General features: G+C 38.6%; 1 protein-coding gene across 3 annotated transcripts in view; it reads left to right on the forward strand.

Annotated features, from left to right (window-relative positions):
• The window catches only part of KITLG (KIT ligand), a 91575-nt gene that overhangs the window by 37333 nt on the left and 31619 nt on the right, over positions 1-22623 (forward strand). For 2 of the 3 annotated variants that reach the window (XM_082419087.1, XM_082419085.1), the window contains exons 2-3: positions 4-117; positions 12108-12170. In XM_082419087.1, coding sequence (XP_082275213.1) covers positions 4-117; positions 12108-12170 — 177 coding nt within the window. The remainder of the gene's footprint in view (positions 1-3; positions 118-12107; positions 12171-22623) is intronic. The other variant, XM_082419086.1, reaches the window with a different exon arrangement.

The following is a 22623-nucleotide window of genomic DNA, read 5'->3' on the forward strand; positions in this document are numbered from 1 at the left end:
TAGACTTGGATTATCACTTGCATTTATCTTCAACTGCTCCTATTTAGTCCTCTCGTCAAAACTCAAGGAATCTGCAGGAACCGTGTGACTGATGATGTGAAAGACGTTACAAAATTGGTAAGTAAGGAATGCTTTCAATTGCTGTGACTCTTTTTCTTGTACTTTTTGAAAAAGATTTCCTTTTTTCTTGCCCCAAATTAGTATTTTTCGAAGACCAGGAGAGAAGTCACTGAGTTATTCTAAAGAGTTTGTAGAGAGCAGATAGGGAGATATTTAAGGTCATGGAGCATCTTGTTGGTAAAGTTGGCCTGTTGCACCCCACGGAAGTGGCTTTGTTTCTTTGCTGGTCTTTTCATCTCCTTCACAGGCAGTGAAGGACACTGGCGAGTTCTCTGTGCTGATGTGCCAGCACTAGCTTGTTCCCCATTATCTCTTAAAAGTGTTTTATTTCCCTTCCACATGCCTTCCTACTCTTCTCTAATGAGCCTAACAAAAGATCTGAGATGGTCTTTCTCCCCCTTTCCAACAGCTTGAAGACCCTGTCACATGCGGGTGGGTGTTTGCTCCCTCAGTAAACACAGTTGGAGTCATTTGTTGCCCAAATGTTGACCAGATTCATCTCCCACGTCCATCACATTGGAACTCTTCCCTCAGGAAAAGCCGTTTTACACTGGTGCCCCTTGGTCACTGCCGGCTTCGTGCCATGCTTCTCTTAAGATGCAAACCGCAGAGAGGGAGAGCATAACACAGCATCTGAAATGCCTTCCTCCCAACTCTCACGATCTAGCGGTGATTGTACATGCTCACTTGAGCTACAGTGTGTGCTTTCAGGATGAACAAAGTTTGAGAAGCAGTTTTCTAAGTTCCTGGTTCAAAAGAGCCAACTGGCACTCAGTTATTTGAATATTGTCTAGGGAACGGACGTGATGTGAGAATAGGAAAGAAATGAGGATTGTAGTATGTAGAAAGAAAGAAAAGTATATTTTTTGAGATATTTATCTTCCGTATTTTGATATGCATTTCCTGGTTTATATGTTTTACTTTAGGTTCATGGCCAAACTTCAAAACAGAAGTTTAATGCTACGATCTGAGTGTTGCTGGCTTAGTCTCAATGCAGAATTAAGAATACACACACACACACACACACACACACACACACACACACACACACACACACACACACACACCCATGCAGATTTCTTTGGATACTTACAGAGTCCAGGTTTAAAAAAAATTCTCTGGTGCAGTGCCTGAAGATGTATCACCATGTTTTATTTGAGGAGCTGGTGACCAAAGCAATGCAACATTTGCCTACTATATGCCCAGCTAGGTATAAGAATGGGGGTGGGGTGATGAAGTACTTTTTTCAAAACATGTATCATAATCCTTTCCCTCAAGCTGCATGTTAGTTTGTGACCCAAGAAACTATATTAAAAAGAAAATGTTTATATTCGAAATTTGGTATCAATAGAAGGCACTCATGAAATGTTTGTTCGATGAAGGAAGGATGTGTATGTACCACTGTGCAGCATCATAATCACCTGTGGCGCTTATGAAAATCATAGGTGTCTGGGCCCCACTGATTCTCAGTAGGTCTGAAGGCATCTACATTTAAAGACATTCCTTAAAGGATGTTTAAGAACCAGTGCTCTAGATGGTCTATTCTGTCACAGTTTAGAGACCAAAATATTGTGACCTTGATTTAATCTCATTTCTTATTATGAGTAGTTTTATCTATGTTGTACGGATTTATATAGATTAATACGAGTCTCCCAAATGTGCTTAAAGTAGGCCACAACTGGGAAATTACGGCTCTCATGGGGCTGCTGGTAGAACCATGGAGCTAAGATGAGCGGGGAGGTCTGAAGTGGTCCTAGGTGTCCAATTTCAAATATGTGGGCAAGGAGTCATAGATGGAAGGTGATGGTATATCTGACCACACGCTGAGCATGTCCAAAATTAAAATGGTATTTAAGAAAAATTACTTATAGTCATTATTTTTTGCTGTTTGAGGAATACTACTTAATGAGCACCACTTCCTGTGAAATGTCAAACCGATACTTTCAAGTGGCATAAGTAGGTATTATAAGCACCTTCCAAGACTTTCCACTCTTGTCTTTGACCATCTGCTTATTTTCACTCTGTTACCTATCAGTTGGTACAGTGAAAAATGGCAGGAAGCATGGCGAAAGAAGTGCCTGGAAAGAGATACTTATTAACACTAAAATATAATTCCTTCCCCCAAGGGCAAATGTAAAAAATCATTAAACTGAAAAAAGTCTTTCTGTCACCCCTCGAGCACCTGACTCAGAGGGGAACTTTTTAATTTTAAGAGTTGATCTAAATGAAATTAGTGTGTTTACTTTGGATTATTGGGGAAAAAAATCAAGTTAGTAACAAAAAAGGACTTAGAAGATCACTTCTAACTGAATAAAGACCTACTTAATGCCCAGCCAGTATTTCATAGAGTAGGACATTGAAAGATATAAAATAATCCCTGGTCTCAGAGTGTTTATAATCTAGTTTGGGAGCTAACCCATCTCTATGAATATATGAGTGCATATCACTCAGTCCGCAATAACCACACGTAAATGGATACCATTTGAAAGATTTTCTGGTGTAGCGTGGGACCCAACCTATGCTAATTTATTGGTTAAAAGAATGGATTTTAGAATCTGGCACACCTGCTCTTTGACCTTAGATAAGTAACTACGTTTCTAAATCTCAGTTCTTACTTCCCATTTTGTAGTGTAGATTAAATAAGAGAATGTATATATAAATTTTTTACCACAGTTATTATCACAACCTCTCTGTGCCTCAGTTTCCTCATCAGTGTAATAGATTAACGGTACAATTGACCTTTGAAGAACATGGGGGTTAGCAGTGGAACATCCTTCTCACAGCTTGTAGTTGGCCCTCTGTATACAAGCTTCCTCCCTAGCTGTGGTTCCGCATCTGCAGATTCAACCAACCATGGATTATGTAGTACTACCGTACTTAACTGTTAAAAAAAAAAAAAAAATGAGTATGAGTAGACCCATGCAGTTCAAACCCATGTTGTTCAAGGGTCAACTGTACTTAACCTCATAGAGTAACTTTAAAGATTAAATAAGTGAATAGAACAGTGCTAGGAACATAGCAAGTGCCTGCTAAATACTGTCTGTCAGTAATGGTAGTTGGGGCATTTGTGGGGTCATAGGATACTGGAGTCGGAAGGGAATTTAGAGACAATCTAGACAAAGTACTTCGGAAATAGGAAAACTGAGACCCAATAGTGGTGAAGCCCAGCTCCTGGTTCCATTACCTGTGCTGTATCTTCTAGGACAGTGGTTTTCAAACTGGCTTCAAGAGCCCACCTAGCCTCTCTGCTTTTATTATTTATGTGTCTGGGTTTCTAAATAAGACTTGGCTTGAAAAAACAATTGAGCTTATGAAAAAATGTTTGCGAGCCACTGCTTTAAATCAGCGTTTGTGGGATATCATTTGAGAACCATCCAGTCACAATCTCTTAGGGTACGTGTTAAAAGTATAGCTATCAGGGCCCTGCCTCAGAAATACGGAATCACAGCTTGTGGAGATGAGATGTAGGAACGTTAATGTTTCTGACTAATATGCCAGGTGGTAGTTATTTGTATAGAAGTGGCAGGACCGCTTAGGCCATAATACTTACAATATTGGGTTGTTTCCATGTCTGAAAAAAAGCTGTGCTCCCATCCTTAGCCTAAAACTCATTAATTTCACTAATTCTAGCAGCAACATGAGTTACTTTTGAGTTTTATGGATATAGATAATCACAGCCTCTCTCTAGAGAACAGTGGGGCAAAAAAGCATCTTCAAGTAGGTCAGGCTTACCGGGGTGTTTTTGAATACCATCTCTGCTATTACCCAGCTGTGTGACCTTGGACAAATAAGTCCCTGGACCTTTCTGGGATTCAACTTCTGGTTTTGAAAATGAGGAACTAGGACATGATCAATACTTAGTTCTTAATCTAGGATTCATAAACTTTGAAATTCTTGCAAAATGAGCTCTAAATTATGCCTACGTGTGCCTTATGTGTGTTTCTAAGAAGAGCATGTATAACTTTCATCTGCTTCCCAGAGACGTCTGTGACACCCAAAAAGATAAGAACTACTAAATCCGATAACTTGGGAGACCCTTTTTAGCTCTGAGATTCTTTTATTCCATGGCGATACTTTTTTAGGTTGTACCTTTTGGAAAGATTCAGTTATGCCTTGACTAAAGGAGGTTATATCGAACAAGAGGATCTGGTTTCTTTGCAGACGTAACTTCGCTACATTTTATTTGAGAAAAAGAAAGTGGGTTGAGAGTACCTTTTGGCCTTGTTTTTCACAGTAATTTCTTCAGCAGAAATCATTCCTTTGCCCATTCTGCCAGTTCCTCCTTTGCTTTAGGTGGCACCTTGCACTGTGCCCACAAACATTGAGTTTGTTTGCTTGGGGTGATTCTCATGTCACAGAAGCACACGATTTATGACTTTACTGTCATTTTCTTTTAAATTTCTTATTGGACACTTTGTACTGCCCCTGCAGTCCCCATGGTTTTCATTTGAAATCCTTCTGGCATGTTTACTCAGCATAATAGTTCATCTATTTACAGAACATTTTGCTTTGTTTCCAAAAAATGTTGCAGGACTTGTTTTAAATGGCAAACTCAGACCTACCTAAAGAAAGGGTCAAGTATCTGGGAAGGGGATGAATGAAACTCTAAAAACTTGTATCTATGGGATGGTTCAGCTGTAGCTTTTAATGATTGTTAAGTGTTAATATAAGGAGGAATCCAAATATTGAAACAGTTCAAATTAATTTTTCCTTTTGTACTTTCTGCTGTTCCTTTCATTTGTGATATTTTTTCCTTCATTTGGGGGAATTTAATTGAATATGACTTGGTGGCTTTTTTAAAAACCTTTTTATCTTTAACTATCTATTGAGTAATTATTTGTCTTCCTCAAAATGTTAAGGCAGGTTGCTGTCCCAGCCCCATCTTGTAAAGGTGAAATTACTCTGTCTTTTCAAGGTCAGTCTACAAATCAGTAGAGTAGAATTAAAAGTCAAGAATTCGTGGTTTTCCAGGTCTTGAAGTAGGCACTTATTTTAAGTAGATTATATTAATACATGACTCTTAGAGTTTAAAATAATGGAAGATTATAAAAATATACTTAGATAACAAATTTCACACTTTGGACAGTTTTGAATGATGCGGAAGTTTTAGTCTTCTTCAAATACGATGTTCTTTGATAGAATTACCACTGCCTTAAAACGGAAGATTGGAGTCTCTGAGACTTCCCATTTCTAGGTGAACTCTGAGCTTTATTAAGCATATCTTCTCTTTAAAAGCAGAGGTCTCACATAATTTTGTTTGACCCTTGAAGAACAATGGTTTGATAGCTGGAGAGTTTTTAAAGTTTATTTTGATTAGTTTGCAATATTTAGCATTTAAATTTCTGCTCCTGTGGTCAGTAGAAAATTTTTTTCTCTGTTTAAAGCTAAATTTAGGACTTATAGTATGCAAAGAAAGGACAGAAGCGTATTAGAAATAATATTCGTAAAAACTGACAAGTAGCGGGCTATGTTACCAAGCATGTCAATCTTATCATAAAGAAAAAATTGTTCTTCCTTTATAAGATAAACCACTTAGGTACAAAATCTCCTGCTCCTTGACTTTTTTTTTTTTTTTTTTTTTTTAAATTAATTTATTTATTTTTGGGTGTGTTGGGTCTTCGTTACTGTGCGAGGGCTCTCTCCAGTTGCGGCAAGCGGGGGCTCCTTGACTTTTTAAAGTAATCATTATTGTGTGAGTATCCAGGTACCATGCAAAGCACTTTGTATGGATTCTCTCTTTTAGTCATCACAACCCTAGGAGGTAATTATTATTAATTTTTTATTTTATTTTATTTTTATTTATTTATTTATGGCTGTGTTGGATCCCCGTTTCTGTGCGAGGGCTTTCTCTAGTTGTGGCAAGCGGGGGCCACTCTTCATCGCGGTGTGCGGGCCTCTCACTATCGCGGCCTGTCTTGCTGCGGAGCACAGGCTCTAGACGCGCAGGCTCAGTAATTGTGGCTCACGGGCCCAGTTGCTCCGCGGCATGTGGAATCTTCCCGGACCAGGGCTCGAGCCCGTGTCCCCTGCATTGGCAGGCAGATTCTCAACCACTGCGCCACCAGGGAAGGCCGGAGGTAATTATTTTTACCAACAGCTTATTGATTAGGAAGCTGAGGCCTGGTGATGGTTAGTAACCTGACAATCCTCACCTGGAAATAGGGAGCTGAATAGAGGTTTGAACACCTAACTGCCCATCTCTAGAGCATAAGAACCCAGTTCATAATTTATGATGTTTTAACTTAAGATGTCAATATCAACTGCAATTTAAGAATTAGCATTCTATCCTCTTGAATTTTATTTCCTAGGTAGTAGTCACCTTATCTTATGATTAGGAAGCAGTCATATTATAGAAGTTCAATTAGTACTACTTAATTGGAATCCACATTATAAGGTGTGTCTATGAAATAAACCAAAAATGTTTTTAATCTCTTCTATCTGAAAGGAGAATGAGGGTCATCTAACTTCATTTAGATATTCTTCACTGAGAAAATATGACCCAGAAAAGTCTTTATGAGTTGTCCTGTTAATTTTTTCTAAATCACTAATTGAGTTGTTATTAAAGGAAAAAAAAGGTAATTAACCTGGTTAGTTAGATTTTTAGTCAATATTAACAAGAGATGGCTTATAAGGAGAAATAAAAAGACAAAAAGCTGGAACTTCCCTGATGGTGCAGTGGTTAAGAACTCGCCTGCCAATGCAGGGGACACGGGTTTGAGACCTGGTCCGGGAAGATCCCACATGCTGCGGAGCAACTAAGCCCATGCACCACAACTACTGAGCCTGCACTCTAGAGCCCGTGAGCCACAACTACTGAAGCCCGCATGCCTAGAGCCCGTGCTCCGCAACAAGAGAAGCCACCACAATGAGAAGCCCGTGCACCGCAATGAAGAGTAGCCCCTGCTCGCCGCAACTAGAGAAAGCACGCGTGGAGCAATGAAGACCCAACGCAGCAAAATAAATAAATTAATTTTTTTTAAAAAAAGGCAAAAATCTTTGTCCTGTGTTATTTCTGAAGACTGAACAACCAGCATTACACTAAGCTGCTGCAGGAGTGAACTGGGATATTTAAAATATAAGCGTAGAAGGTTTTTCGCTCTACAGCAGTGATTCTTAAACTTCTCTGGGTCTCCCAACACTCTGAAAACTGGACTCACTCCTCAGAAAGGTTCACATATGTGCAACATTTTATGTAGTGTCAAGGGAATCATGAGTTATTACTACTGCATTTTGATTCTTATCTAGAACTTGGGAGAAACAACTGAGACAAGTGTATCTCACTAAAGATGTCCAGGAAGCCACTGATTTCATGAGACTTAGAGACCTCAATGACATTTGAATCATGAAATCCAAAGATTTTAGATAAGTGATCTAGAGAGGGTGTTAAATGTTCTGACTTTGAGTTCTTTTTCTCCTGAGTCCAAATACCTGCAGGGTATGGTAGACAGCCAGTGCCTGTTTGGCTTGCAAAGACTTTTTCTTGGCTGAGTTTCCAGCATTTCTGCATGCCATTCTCGTATGCATTTTACCTCCTCATGTCACTGAGTATGGTCAGTCCTTAAGACATCCAAAAAAAGATAACAAATGGGCCCATCTAGTAGTAGAGTGAGCCCATCACAAAGTGACTTGTTTTTGCAGTTTTATGCATTTAATGATCTGGCACAGTATTTACATCCTCACACTCCAAACCACAAAGTTCATTGGAATAATTGGACCTTTGGTAAATTTTCCACCAGTTAGGTTCTATTTTATTTTATTTTTTGCCCTGAACATATTTTACTAGAATAGATTGGTTTTTTCAAAATCTGTAGCCTTGGTTATGTATCCATTTCACCCTACCAACAGTATGCTTCCCTGGAATCTAAACCACGTCTCTGCTTTTTCAGCTTCCGGTCTCTGTATAAATATTTTATGCATGTTCAGTACTTTCCTAGTGGTGTTCTAAACTGCCCCCAGTCTCTATTCTCTTCTTGCTCCAATCCATCCCTCCAGACTAACCTTCCTAAATTGACGGTCATGTTCCCTTCCAGCTTAAACACCTGCAGTGTAGCACCACTGCTTAAGTCCATGAGAAAGGTAAATCAGACTGAATTTTTCATAGTTACCTACTTCACCCTCTTCATCTTACAGACGAGGAGTAGAGGTTCCACGGGGAAGAAGCGGTGTGCCTGAGGCAGGAGTGACTTGCTGTGGGGTTCTGGTGGTGGCACTGGTCCCGGGGAACCTCACTGCCTCCCTCTTGGCCTCCTTGGCCCGACATTCAGGTCCCTCACTAATAATGGCTTTCCCGGGGTATTTCTTTTTCTTTTTTTTTTCTTCCCTCTCTTTGTTTACCAAGTGCTATTTAAATTTATTTATTTATTTTTATTTATGGCTATGTTGCGTCTTCGTTTCTGTGCGAGGGCTTTCTCTAGTTGCGGCAAGCGGGGGCCACTCTTCATCGCGGTGCACGGGCCTCTCACTATCACGGCCTCTCTTGTTGCGGAGCACAGGCTCCAGACGCGCGGGCTCAGTAGTTGTGGCACATGGGCTTAGTTGCTCCGCAGCATGTGGGATCTTCCCAAACCAGGGCTCGAACCCGTGTCCCCTGCATTGGCAGGCAGATTCTCAACCACTGTGCCACGAGGGGAGCCCCTCCCGGGCTATTTCTTACCTCCTACCTGCTAGAGCCTGAATGATCTGTCCCTGGTCTCCCATGTCCTTGTCTTTGCATATAACCCTATACCTAGAATGTCCCATTCCCTTGCAATTAATAATAAACACTCGTACTCATTCACACACCACGCTCAAGCACTAAGTATTTTAAACAAGTTATGTAATCCTTTTTTAGTCTTAATAAATCCACTAGCTCGATTCTATGATTCCCATTTTACACATGTGGAAATTGAGGCTAAAGAAGATTAAGTAGTTTGCCCAAGATCTCTGAGTTAGCACGTGGCAGGACATGGATCCAACCTGAGCAGTGTGTCCCCGGGACCTGTGCTATGAGTCCTACATCAAACTAAGTGCCTCGAAGGAACAGCTTATCTTCCTAGTTCTAGGTCAAAGACTCCCTCTACTCTTATCAAATTTCCACAGTGCTCAATATACATAAGAGAAACCGAATTTATCACAAGGTTATCTGTGCTTTCTGAATGCTATTTAACGTACTATAAATGCTTGGAAAGTAATATAATAATTCATGAAGCAGCCATAAAAATATATAACTTGACTTCCTAATTTCTCTTCCAAATGTAATTGGAAACAAACCAATGCAAGCCAAGAAAGTAATAATGCGGAGAGTGATCTGTAGATAACTGTGCTGAGACCAGCACACAGAGCCAAGATTTGTACCCTTACCTCCAATAGGTACTCCTGATGACTGTGACCTTGGGATGCCAGTTAACCTCTCTGAGCCTCTGTGTTTTCTTCTGTGAAATAGGCTTAATAACACATATCTCTGGGGTTGTGATAGAGACTGTGTATGAAAACTTGTTTAAATTGTAAAGCATTTTTCAAAAATAGTATTACTTTTCAGTTCCATCAGAAATTAAATATCAGTAAATCAGTTTAATGCAGAAATTATTATTATATACTCCCCAAGTGGGAAGGTGTGGAGATTTCAGTGTGTTGGTCAGAGAACTTCTTGTAAGGTTTCTTTGACTTCTTTGCACCAATTTTTATGTATAGATTACTAATAAATCAGAATTGGCCAGCATATCGCTTACATTTTTTCTGCCCTTTCGGTACATACTCAGATCCTAAGTTATCTGAATACCATTTCGGTCAATTCTATATTTATTTTCTGATAATGTTAATTGTGCTTAAGGACGGCTAGATTGTCAAGCAGCTTGTGTTCTGAACACCTGCCACTTCTTGCCATGTTTCTCCATCTGGAATGACTTTCATTTACATGGTTGGTTCATAACAAAACAGAATGTTGCTGCTCATTCTGACTCCAGCTCTTAGGTCAGCTGTGTCTTCCACTGGGGCTTACATAAAATAACAAGGTCCTTTTGCTTTTCAAAAATGGGGATGAAAATCCACAAGACAAAAGAAATTAGGGAAGCGTGGTGGGAAGTTTGACCAAGAGGAAGAAAGTTAAATGTAAAGAGTAAGAGGGTCACCCCGAAATTAAAGATAAAAAAAATGCCACCTTCTGTGGCAGCCCGGATGTGTTTTCAGTAAGCAGCAAGGACTTTACTGTTTTATTGGGGGTGGCATGAGGAGGGTTGATGGTGAGCCTCACAAGTGGAAAATACCTAGGACAAGTGTGCAGAGGGTAGATAGATGAAAATATGTAGTTGAGCTAAGAGGCAAGGGAGGCTCTGCTGTCAGAGACCTGAGTTCTAGTACAGACTTAACACGTAGTAATCGTGTGACCTTAGTCAAGTTTCTTGACCTCTTTGAGCCTTAAGTTCTTCATTCATTAAATAGAGATACTATGTGAAAGGGATTCTGAGGCTTGGATGTGATCATGCAACATAAGCCCTTGATAAGCACAGTGCCAGCACATCATAAATGTTTGGTAAGTGTTAGGCTGGAGGCTGAGATGCGTGGGAGATGGTACCATTGGAAGTAGAATTGTAGCATGCACAGTGGGATCAGCTACTTCCTTGGCTCCCCTCTGACTGCTTATGCCTTTAACTAGATTCTTTTCTCACCAAACTGTTCTCAGATTCCAGAAGCTATTGGCAAAGCCAAGAAGAAACCATATGGATTGTGTTCTGGGAGACTTGTCAGAGATGACCTAGTCTGGCAAACATGCACAAGATCCCAGCTTACTATGGGGAATAGTAATGATTTTAGAGACAGGGTAAAGGGGAAAATGAGTCCACCAAGGCAAGATGGACCCATTGAGGATATAATGAAGCAAAACCACTTTTTTTACATTGTATATTGTTTTCAGACTCAATGGGCTAAGTCAGTTTATACATATTATAAACGGGCTATATGATACAGATGGAAATTTTATCCGTGCTAGAAGGGTGAGATGTAAGAGGTGGTACTATATGTAGAAAAGGAGACAAGTGAACCTAGAACTCTTTAAGTTACCAGGATGTGTGCCTTGGAAGTCAGTTGCCAGTATAGCTCTCGGTGAAGAATATGGATTGATTGGCATATTCACTCATCTCAGCTCATAAATTGACTCTCAGACATGGGTACTTTTATCTCCACTTTACAGATGAGAGAAACCAAAGTACAGTTTAGATTTCTTCCAAATTCCCTGATTCTAAATCAGGTGCTTGTTCCACTTATGCCACAGTGACTGGTGGAAATGGGTTAGATAGTCTTTGAAAGCCTTTAAAAGAAGCTAGGTAAACACTTGAGGCATCTCAAACGTTCAGCACCAGCTAAGTGGATTAAGTTATATCACAGAACTGAATCTTTCTAAATTAATTAAATGATAAAGCATTTGCCACTCATAAGTATCATTGATCTTTTGAAATTTCACAGACATTTTTTTCTAGGATCAACGTAGAACAGTAGTTCTCCAACTTGAGCGTACATCAGAGTCACCTGGAGGACTTGTTACATAAGATTCAGTAGGTCTGGTGTGGCCCGCGACTGCGTTTCTACAGATTCCCTGGTGATGTTGACATATCACTTGGTAAACCACTTACAAGAAAAATATACTGTGTTACGCATCCTTTGGAGGAACAAATAGAAATATAATCCTAGAGGGAAATTCCAAGACCACAGATGGAAATTGAAATTCAAATCATGTTTCCAAAACTCAGTAGATTATACTTAGCCACCCAGAACAGAATTTGGAGTAAAAAAGATTTGTATTATCACTTTATTTCTGGAGAGTGCCTTTGATTGCAAAGGGAAATCAAGAATGAAAAATCGCTATGTATGTAAATATTGAAATTCAGTAGTAACTAAAAGTATAATAGGTTTGTAGGTGTTTTTCTCCAAACCACTAAAAACAATATGACTGATATGTATGGATTTTCTTACAGATATTTTTTTTCCTTTTTTTTTTTTTTTTTTGGTCTCTGTAGGTGGCAAATCTTCCAAAAGACTATAAGATAACCCTCAAATATGTCCCCGGGATGGACGTTTTGGTATGTAAACTGTACATTTCTGGGTTTCATTTTGGTAGCTGACAAAAGAGATGGGATCATTCACATTGAGATAGGAAATTATCTGCCATTTAGGAGTTTGCTAATTGTCAGAATTTGAAGAAGGTATTTTTGGAATTTGACTTACATATTTTTTTTTCCTCAGGCAACTGCTAAACTTTAGTTTTGGATGGGCATTTCAGCACATGTGTCTTACACCTGTACTCCCAAAGTAAATAAGATCACCTTCCTTAGAGCTAGCCACTGATTTCTCTTTTTCCTTCAGTCTTCCCCCAAAAAAGGCTTGAGTGTAAAATTATGTAAATTCTTTTCATACCTGAAAAGGTCCTATATAAGTCTCCTATTTAATTTGAGTTAATTTGAGAACCCAAAATGTTTTATCTCTGAATTTATTTGCAATGTGATTGATTCTTAAAACCTTACAATAAAAATATGTGGCTATGATTATAGGTACTCCTTTATTACTGTAACTAAGCAATTTTGTTTTTCTCATTACATAGTGTCAGTATTCATACATGAAGAAATATTTTGAGCATAGGGAATAATGTAATGCCTGTGTACTCATCACATAGCTTGTCAAATGGTACCATTGTACAGTATTTGCTTCAAATGTATTTTTTAATAGTGAATCATGATAAATATAACTAAAGCCCCAAATATGCCCCTTTCCTATACCCATTAGCGCTCACTTTGTCTCTTAGGAATAAGTATTCTGAGCTGGAATTTTTCATTCCAATGCATGTTTTCAAGGCTTGACCTGAAGATACCATCCCCTTGGAGCTGTGTTGAGTGCAACAGCCCCCAGTAGCCCTGCTCTAATACTTTGATTGCAAACTGTACATCCATTCATAAGATACCAATTTTTTTGCATATTTTATGTTAATGCCATTATACTGCATGTGTCACTTTGCAACTTGCTTATATTTTGCAACATGCCTTTGATGTATAACATGTTCCATGTTGATTCATTTTAACTACTGTATTGTTCCTTTGAGTTAATTTAAAATCATTTGGGTTACTCTCTGCTCTGCAACTTGACATCTTTCCATAACTTACCAAAAATACTTATCACACATCGACTTTGTGCAAGTTGTCTTAAACTTTGAGTCCTTTCTGTGGACGAGTCCATCAAAATTATTACCAGTTCAAGTATGTTAAGCACGTCACTCAGTGCTGTGTTTAAAACGTCTTTCAAAGACTATAAGGTTGTCATTTCAAGACCATTCTCTTGAAAGGCATATTTCTTTTCACTAGTTTATGCTAAAATACTTACTATCTACTACGTTCCTTAGAATTCCTTAGAACATGTACCTTCTTGTTGAACAAGTTATCCTCTTTGTTGACCTAGCAAGTCTAGGTCAATGTCTGTCCTATTGAATTAGGAGAGTTCTCTGGAAATAATAATGTAACATTATAGCAGCCTGAAACTTAATCATTTGCTTACTCACTCAGCCAGTGTCCGTTTAGGAAACACTATGGAGCTAGCACTTTATGAGACACTTTAAGAAACAAATATACATCAATTAGCCTTGTGTTCAAAAACTTTAATAATAATGGGCGGGGGGAGTAGCTGGCCTTTTCATAATGCTTTTCTATTCTCAAAATGATTTCATGTTTTTAATCTCCTTGAATGATCAGAAAAACCCTGTGAGGAAAGCAGGATAGCTACTGTGATTCCTATTTTACACATGACACCCTGAGCTTTACAACCCAGAAGCATTTTGCCCAAAGTTAAACAACTAGAAAGTGATAGAGCCTTAAAAAGAAACCCTAGGTCATCTGACTCTTAACCCTAAATGTGGGTATCTAAATAATTATAATAGCAAGGGAAAGTGTTCTAAGTGAGGCATCTAAGTAATAAAGATGCACCCTGCTCCTGACTATAGAAGCACTTAGGCCTGGGATCGCCAAACTCTCTCAGAGAAATCATGCAACTCTTTGATAAACAATATGTTAAACTGAAAATAGCGAAATAGATTATTTTGTGCTGGTATAAATCATAGATTGTGCTAGTATAATCATAGATTGTGCTAAATCATAGATTTCAGTATCGGCTAGTGATAACAAGAGCTAAACTTGTAAAAATAAAGCTGATTCATTCCACCTATTTTTTTTTCTTGTTTCTGTAATTGAGAAAAGTCCGCTATTATTTGGTCTTGGCACACTGTCCTGGCACAACTGGAGAAACTCTGTTCTTGGCTACCGCAGTTGGCAAGACAAACAAGCCCGTGCATAGGCCTTTGGGTAGAAATAGGGGGTCTTACGCTTTGTTTTACCTTCATTTTAAAATGTTAGTTTCTGCCAAGACCAGAGGAGTTTCCCAGTGGAGAGGCCCCTGATTATTTGTCAGTGGTCAGAGCCCCAGCTGCTGTATCTTTTGTCTTTAAACAACAGAGGGTAGAGTGGGAACCAGTATGGGTACCAGAAAGATTCTCTGGGGCCAAAGCAGTAAAATTCTGCCAGAGGCACTAGGCAGAAGAAAGCAATAGGATAGAATACACTTTATTTTTTGCTTTTGTTTTAAAAATAAGCTAAATACTCCTGAAAAGGGGAGGTTACTTTTCTAAGGGTCTCTTAAGAAAATTACCCAGCACATTGTCTCTCACAAATAGCAGGGTGTGATCCACTGGTTGGTATTTAAATCTAACAATAATTACCAATTTTATTTTAAACTCTTTGAAACTATAATCCTGTCAGACTGTTAGGATTTCCTTTAAGTTCCTAAACTAAAAAATCCTAAACGTTTCTGACCCTTTCCACTTACTAGTAATGTTGTTATAGAAAGAACAAAAACTGAGTTGCTGAATTTGGGCCACACATCTGCTGTCGTTCTGACCTCTCTAAAATGATATAAACTATGAGTTGCTTGTGGTATTTAAGTAAAAAAATTCATCCATTTGTAGTTAAATTACATATTTATCAGTTTTCTTCTAACTTTTTATTTGAAAATACTTTCAAATTTCCAGAAAAGTTGTAAGAATATTTAAAGAACACCCATATACCTTTTAATACAGATTCATCTATTTTTAACATTTTGCCTCATTTGCTTTACTAAATGCTTACTTTCTGTGTTGCACATGTGTTATTTTTCTAAACCCGTTGAGTAAGTTGTATACAAAATGGCTGTTTAACCCCTAAAATACTTCAGTGTGTGTTTCCTAAGGATTTTATCTTACATAACCACAGTATGGTTGTCCGCTTCAATAAATTTAGCAGTAACTAAAATACTTCAATCTATTGGCTGTATTTCAATTTTATCAATTTTTTTTTTTGCATTTTTTCCCTCTAGTACAAGATCTAATCTAGGATCATGATTTGCATTTTAATATCATCCATGATCGGCAGAATAATGGTCCCCCAAAGATGTCTCATGCTGTGACTATATTACCTTCCACGGCAAAAGGGTCTTTGCAGATGTAATTAAGGATTTGGGGATGGGGAGAGTATTCTGGAGTATCCAGATGGGCCCAGTCTGATCACATGAATCCTTATGAGAGGGAGGCAGGAGTTAGGGACCAGAGAGAAGATGTTACACTACTGGCTTTGAAGATGAAGGGGCCACAAGCCAAGGAATGCAGGAGATCTCTAAAAGCTAGAAAAGGCGAGGAAAGGGATTCTTCTGTAGAGCCACTAAAAGAAACACAGCCCCTGTGATCACCTTGATTTGAGCCTGGGAAGACCTATTTTGGACTTTGACCTCAAGAACTATAAAATAATAAATTTGTGCTGTTTTAAGCCCACTAAGTTCATGGAAACTAATGCATCGTGTCTCTTTGGTCTTACTTTAAGACTACCCAGCCTTTCTTTGTCTTTATGACAATGAAATTTTTGAGTTATACAGCCCTCCCCTTTCGATAAAATATTTCTCTTTGAAACAATTGATGTTTTTTAATGATTATATTCAGAATAAGCATTCCAAGCCGTGATGCTACATTAAGTGATGACATGTCCTCAGGTTGTCACATCCAAAGGCACACAATGTCCATCTTCTCTCCATAGTGCTGCATGTTTTGATCTCCTGGTTCAGGTGTTCCACCTTTTCTGTGTATTTACTCGTTAACAACTAAGAAGCAATCTTTGGGGAGATACTTGAAGACCATGTACAGTTCTTCATCAAAATTTCTCTCGTGGATTTAGCATCTATTGATAATTTTTACCTGAACCAGTCTTTACTGTCATGTCAGTTTTTAATCATTATTCTTTTAAAGACAAGGTTAAACAAATAAGCCATTGGCCATACATAATGTTATTCTAACAATATGCCTCCCAGCCATCTTCCCTCTGTAGCACCCTTCCTCCCGTCTGCACGGATTTCACTATCTCAACTCTCCCCACCTTCTTTTGCCTGGTCTGCTCCCTCTGGGCTCTTCTCATCTCCCTCACCATTCCAGGATTTATTATGTGAGGTTTCAACTCTTCTTTAGAAGACAGGGTCATTCTTCTTTAAAAAAACAAAACAAAACAAATACACCTGATCATTTTACCCCTCCTCTTCATATGCTTTGAATGGTTGTTCTTAGGAAAAGGAGCTCCTTAAACAAGGCCTCCAAGGCTCTCGTGATCTGGCACCTTTCCAAATTCTTGTTCAGTCCCTCAACCTCACGTGTTCCTTGCTGCCACTGTTCCTTTCCTGCATGCCTTTCTCTGTACCTAGAGTGCTGGTCAATCCTTTTGTTTAGGTAACTCCTGAATCTTTCATTTTCTTTTTCTTTTTTCCTTCTATGGTTTTCTTTTTTTTTTTTCTTTTTTAATTGAAGTATAGTTGATTTACAATGCTGTGCCAATCTCTGCTGTACAGCAAAGTGACTCAGTTATACACATATAGACATTCCTTTTTTTCATATTCTTTTCCATTATGGTTTATCCCAGGAGATTGGATATAGTTCCCTGTGCTATACAGTAGGACATTATTGTTTATCTGTTCTAAATGTAATAGTTTGCATCTACCAACCCCAAATTCCCTCCCCCCTCCCCCTTGGCAACCACAAGTCTGATCTCTATGTCTGTGAGTCTGTTTCTGTTTTGTAGATAGGTTCATTTGTGCCATATTTTAGATTCCACATGTAAGGATATCATATGGTATTTGTCTTTCTCTTTCTGACTTACATCACTTAGTATGATAATCTCTAGCTGTATCCATGTTGCTGCAAATGGCATTATTTCATTCCTTTTTCTGGCTGAGTAATATTCCATTGTATATATGTACCACTTCTTCTTTATCCATTCATCTGTCGATGGACATTTAGGTTGTTTCCATGTCTTGGCTATTGTGAATAGTGCTGCTCTGAACATAGGGGTGCATGTATCTTTTTTAATTGTAGTTTTGTCCGGGTATATGCCCAGGAGTGGGATTACTGGATCCTATGGTAGCTCTATTTTTAGTTTCCTGAGGAAACTCCATGCTGTTCTCCATAGAGGCTGCACCAACTTACACTCCCACCAAGAGTGTAAGAGGGTTCCCTTTTCTCCACACCCTCTCCAGCATTTGTTATTTGTCTGACTCCTTCATTTTCAATTTCACTTCTTTAAGGAAGCCTTCCCTCTCCTTGAGGAAGCCATATCTTCCTATTAGAAACTCTTTTCATAGCACTCCTCAGAGTAGTAATGCTTTCGTTTATTTGTGGAATTATTTAGTTGATAATCTTCCATTTACCTGTAAACTTCCTGAGGGCAGGAATTGTATAATTTTGCTCTTCTATCCTCAGTGTCCAACATATGATAGGCACTTAATAAATTATCTGCTGAAAGAAAATGAAGAAGGAAGGAAGGAGGAAAGTGCCCTAACATGTAATCACTTGTAATTTCCCTGAGGCACCAATTGAATAGAATCTACAAGATTTTGATGATGAGGCAAATGACTGTAACTCATCACACATTATCTGCACCTCAATGTCATACTGTTACCTTCTTTTAGATATGTGTGCATTGTGTAAAAACTCTTAGGTCTAAGAGCTGTATCATGCAATTTTGAGGAATCATGGTTTCCGTGAGACTTCTGTTAGGCTACTTTTATTGAGTCATTTCCTTATTCAAGAACCTTCTTATTGTTCTCGGTGATTGAAGGCTGAAAGCCAAATTCCTGAATCTGATGTTCTTGACCTTCCCTAATCTTGCCCCACCTCAACCACCTCATCTTAATACCCATTCTTCCCCAACCCAAACTCGCCCCTCCAGCCAGATGCATCCCTGCCTCCTAGAATCACCTTGCTTAGTCTCAATTCCAAGGCTGCCTAGTACTACTTCCCTTTGCTAGGAATGTTCTTTTCTCCCATCCTCTCATCCAAATTCTACCCACAGAATTACACAATACCCTGGGGCTAAAAGCATCTTAGTGGTCATCCGCCTCCAAGGTCAACTTAAGATCCCTCTTTCTCATAAGACCATTTCCTACTGTTCCAGACCATGCTCTCTTCCCTGTATCATTTGGCCAGTAAAAATTGACATCACCCCTATTTTGTGCATCTGCTTCGTGCTTGTGGGGGACAAGTAGTCAGCAACACTGATGTGGTATCTGCTCTGTAGATCTTACCTTTTAGTTTATTATCTCTGAATTTCTATAGAATTTGTCCAGAAACTAATCATTTGGGGTACTTGATCATATATTGCTTACATAGCTGTTTAAAATCGTATGCGTTATGGACTTGTCTCAAAGTACTGTTGTGAGAAATAATTAAAATATGAAAAACCCAAGATATAGTATACGTACAGTGATTGTCCTATGTCATCACAATTATTTTGTTATTATATTTTCTCTTTTTGCTGTATTTTATCTAAAGATTAGGGATCCAATCTTTTACTCCTTTGTATTTCCTTACCATTTAAGCAGGTAGTAGCTACTCAAAAACTACTTACCAGTAAACATTTAACTGTTGGCAAAAAATGCGTGATTTCCAAATCTCGAGGAGCCCATCTTATTTGTTTATATTCCTTTGGTTCTCACTAACAGTAATGAACTCAAGCTTTACCAACAAAACAAAACAAAACAAAAAATCCCATTATTATAAGGAGACTGGAGAATAGCATTCCAGTCAAGGATAGGGATGCAGCCAGGCCTCATGAAGGGCCTGGAGCCAGGATTGGAAAGCTACCAGGTTTGCCTTTCCCCTTCTCTGCATCTCTGCCTCGTGAAGGGTGTGGAGCCAGGATTGGAAAGCTACCAGGTTTTCCTTTCCCCTTCTCTGCATCTCTGCCTCATGGAGGGTCTGGAGCCAGGACTGGAAAGCTACCAGGTTTTCCTTTCCCCATCTCTGCATCTCTGCCTCATTCTGTTTTGGCTGTGCAGAATTTTTCTCTGTTCCAGTCACCTGGGGGGCATATCGCTGCCCCAAAGCTCCCACATTTACATATTAGTTTTGACCCTGCTCAGAGACTCGTTCTCAGTTCCTATCATTACTACCAGTTTTGGGGAAGGACTTTCTGATTGACCCATCTGGCTCAGGAGGGCACTATTGTTCAATCAGCTGTGGCCGCAGGGCAAGTTCACTGTTTGTAAGTGTGGATCCACCCCTCAGAATCCACCCCTATGATTTGATGTGCTCCCTATAGAAATAGACGTCAGTCAAGTAGACACTGTACTTAACTACTTCTATCTCTCATATAATAGAGTATTTATTTCAAAGGAGTAAGTGTAAAATGTTAGGTAAATGGATAAAATATAACATTAAATACGATTTTTAAGTGGCTCTTTTGTATTCTCAAACTACAGGGCCCATCTTAATACATAAGTGATTATATTAAGATACTTTCAGAACATCTAGACCATTACTATCTGATAGAAGCCGCATATGTAATGTTAAATTGTCCGGTAGCTACATTTTAAAAAATAAAAAGGAACAGGAAAAATTAAGTATATTAAATTTTATTTAGTCCAATATATTCAAAATGTTATCATTGTACCTTACAATCAATATAAAATTATCAGTGGGATAGTTTTCATTTTTTTATATTTATTCAGAATCCACTGTGTATTTCATACCTACAGTACACTCCAGTTAGACATTAAATGTTCATCAGAAATATTTACTCATTTAGCTTTTTATAAAATTTACAGTTGAAAATGTATATTCCCATACCTAAGCTTTTCCAAACATACTTAAAAGTTTTCCAGTCACCATATCAAGTATTGATTTTTTAACTTTCAACAGATTGAATTAGTTAAGCAAAACTAATATTTTAGTTCCTCAGTCACACTGGCCACATTTTGAGTGATAAGTAGCTGGAGGTGGGTAACGGGCCCCCTGTCAGCCAGCACAGATTAAACCCCTGTATTTTATAGAGAAACTGAAGCTCTGAATAAGTGACTTGCCTAAAATCACAAAGTGTGTTAACGGAGTTGGAATTAGACACAGCCTCTAGTTCATCATTGCTGCCCTCACCTCCCCATGCTGATCTTTCCTCGTGGTGCTATTTTGCATCTGGTTCAGAGGCCATTTATAGGCCTGCCCCGGGAAACATCACATATTTATAGTGTTTTGACTGATTACCATCTTAATCAGATTGAGGTTTCTACATCACTTTAATTCAAACAAGAAAATGCAAAGTTAGATGTCTACAGTGAACACTGAAAACCCAAATTAATTGTTTAGACAGAAGACTAAAATAAATAACGACAAAACCCAGCTCCTCTAAAAGGGAGTTAAGATTTTGGAGACTCTACAGTAGTAATGTGAGCACACAATATTTTACAAAGTGTTATTGTAGGAATGTTTTAAATCTGCCTGCGCATGGAATGCTTGAGAGTGGCAGGGAGTGTCAGCTTTCTAGCCCTAAGAGTAAAAACCAGAGAGAGTTCGCTAAAGGCGATTAGCATTTGCTCTTTGGTTGCAACGATTGCTGGGAGAAATTTGCTTTCCGTAGTATAACTCTGGATTCATTGAAATGAGACAGAGCCATTTCCAATTCTTAAGAAATCTCTTAATTGAGGTTAAGGACCAGTGTGCCTCGTCCAGATGCGAGACCACATGAGTCATGGAGAACCCAGCAGAAAATACTGCAGCTGTATGTGCTTTGACTGTATTCACTGATAAAAGAACTAGACTAGTGCTTGGGAGTCTTGGTTTCTAATATTTGTTCTAAGTTTGTTGTGTAATCTTGGCAAGCCACTTCACTGCTTTAGGCCTTGGTTTTCTCATTTATGAAATTGGTGGGACTGGACCAGATGGTCTTCAGCATTTCTTCCAGATCTAAACCGTTGTGATTCCAGTGGCATGGCTCTAGATTCTTTTGTCTGCTCAGCCAGGAGGTAAATGCTAGAAGCACAAGAGGAAAGAAAGGAATGCTACTGTGCCCTGGGCATCCATACCTCTAAGTCTGGCAAAATTGAGGGTTGACACTCATTAAAGAAAACAAAACAAAAGCAATCAAACTGGGTGGTAATGCTGGTAATTAGATTGGTTGGATTAGAAGATGGGGTGAAGACTCACTGTGAATATTCCTCAGAAGCTGCATAGTTTATGAGCCAGGCCTTTCCTCCCTCGGAGTCTCTAATGGATATTTTACCCCAGCTCCTTTGTGGAGAAATCCCTCACAGTGCAGACAACTACTTGAGGCCCACTAAGGAAGCAGACACATATCTAAGACAGTTACCAAATGGAAAAATAGTGCCAAGTGCATCCATGAAGAAATGTTAGGGTATGTTTTGTCCACTTTCAGATTCTAATTCCAAAAGGCTTATGGTGACTGCTCTTAGAGACTCTCTCTTCATCTAAGACTGATGTGGAAGAGTGTGTCAAATGTTTTCAACTATTAAACCAGAACAGTTTCTTAAATGAAGCAGGGGATGGAGAGGAGAAAGCAGGCCAGATTTAGCAAGTCCCCAGGATGTTTTTATTTCAGCCAGCGACTCAAATTTACCAGTTCTGGGTCCACAGAGGTATTATGTCATACATCTTATGAAATTCATATATCATCTATTTTAAATTTTCATTGTTGGTTTTTGGAAGCGGTCATATTCCTGGTTATGTTTAGAATGCTTTCAATTGTAGTAGTTTTTATATCTTTAATTGTTTAGTTAAATCATTAATTTGGTGCTTATTGTATTTTAAAATCCCTTAGGAAGTTGACAGTTTTTACCCAAATCTTCTGTGGTGGCATGCTAGCAGGTCAAGGACATTGAGTCAATATCATTGATTCAGTTAGCATTCTAGAATGATACATGTTATATATGTGTGTGTATATATATAATTTATATATACACACACATACAAAGATGAATAGAAAGCATGTGTTGCTCCAGTAGTCCTAAATAGAGCTGCTATAATTGACCCAGAAAATGTAAGACAGAGGCTACCAAGAAAGAAGGTAAGAAATTAAGAGTATGGAGTTAAGGAGTTTGGAGTTTTTCAAAACAAAAACTATATTTCTTTTTGTATGTATATAGGTGAATAAAACATTAAATTATGTGTACTTCAGGAATTTGAAAGGTACTCCTTACATC

This window comes from Balaenoptera physalus (genome assembly GCF_965194825.1).
Source record: "Balaenoptera physalus genome assembly, chromosome: 13".
Classification (NCBI taxonomy): domain Eukaryota; kingdom Metazoa; phylum Chordata; class Mammalia; order Artiodactyla; family Balaenopteridae; genus Balaenoptera; species Balaenoptera physalus.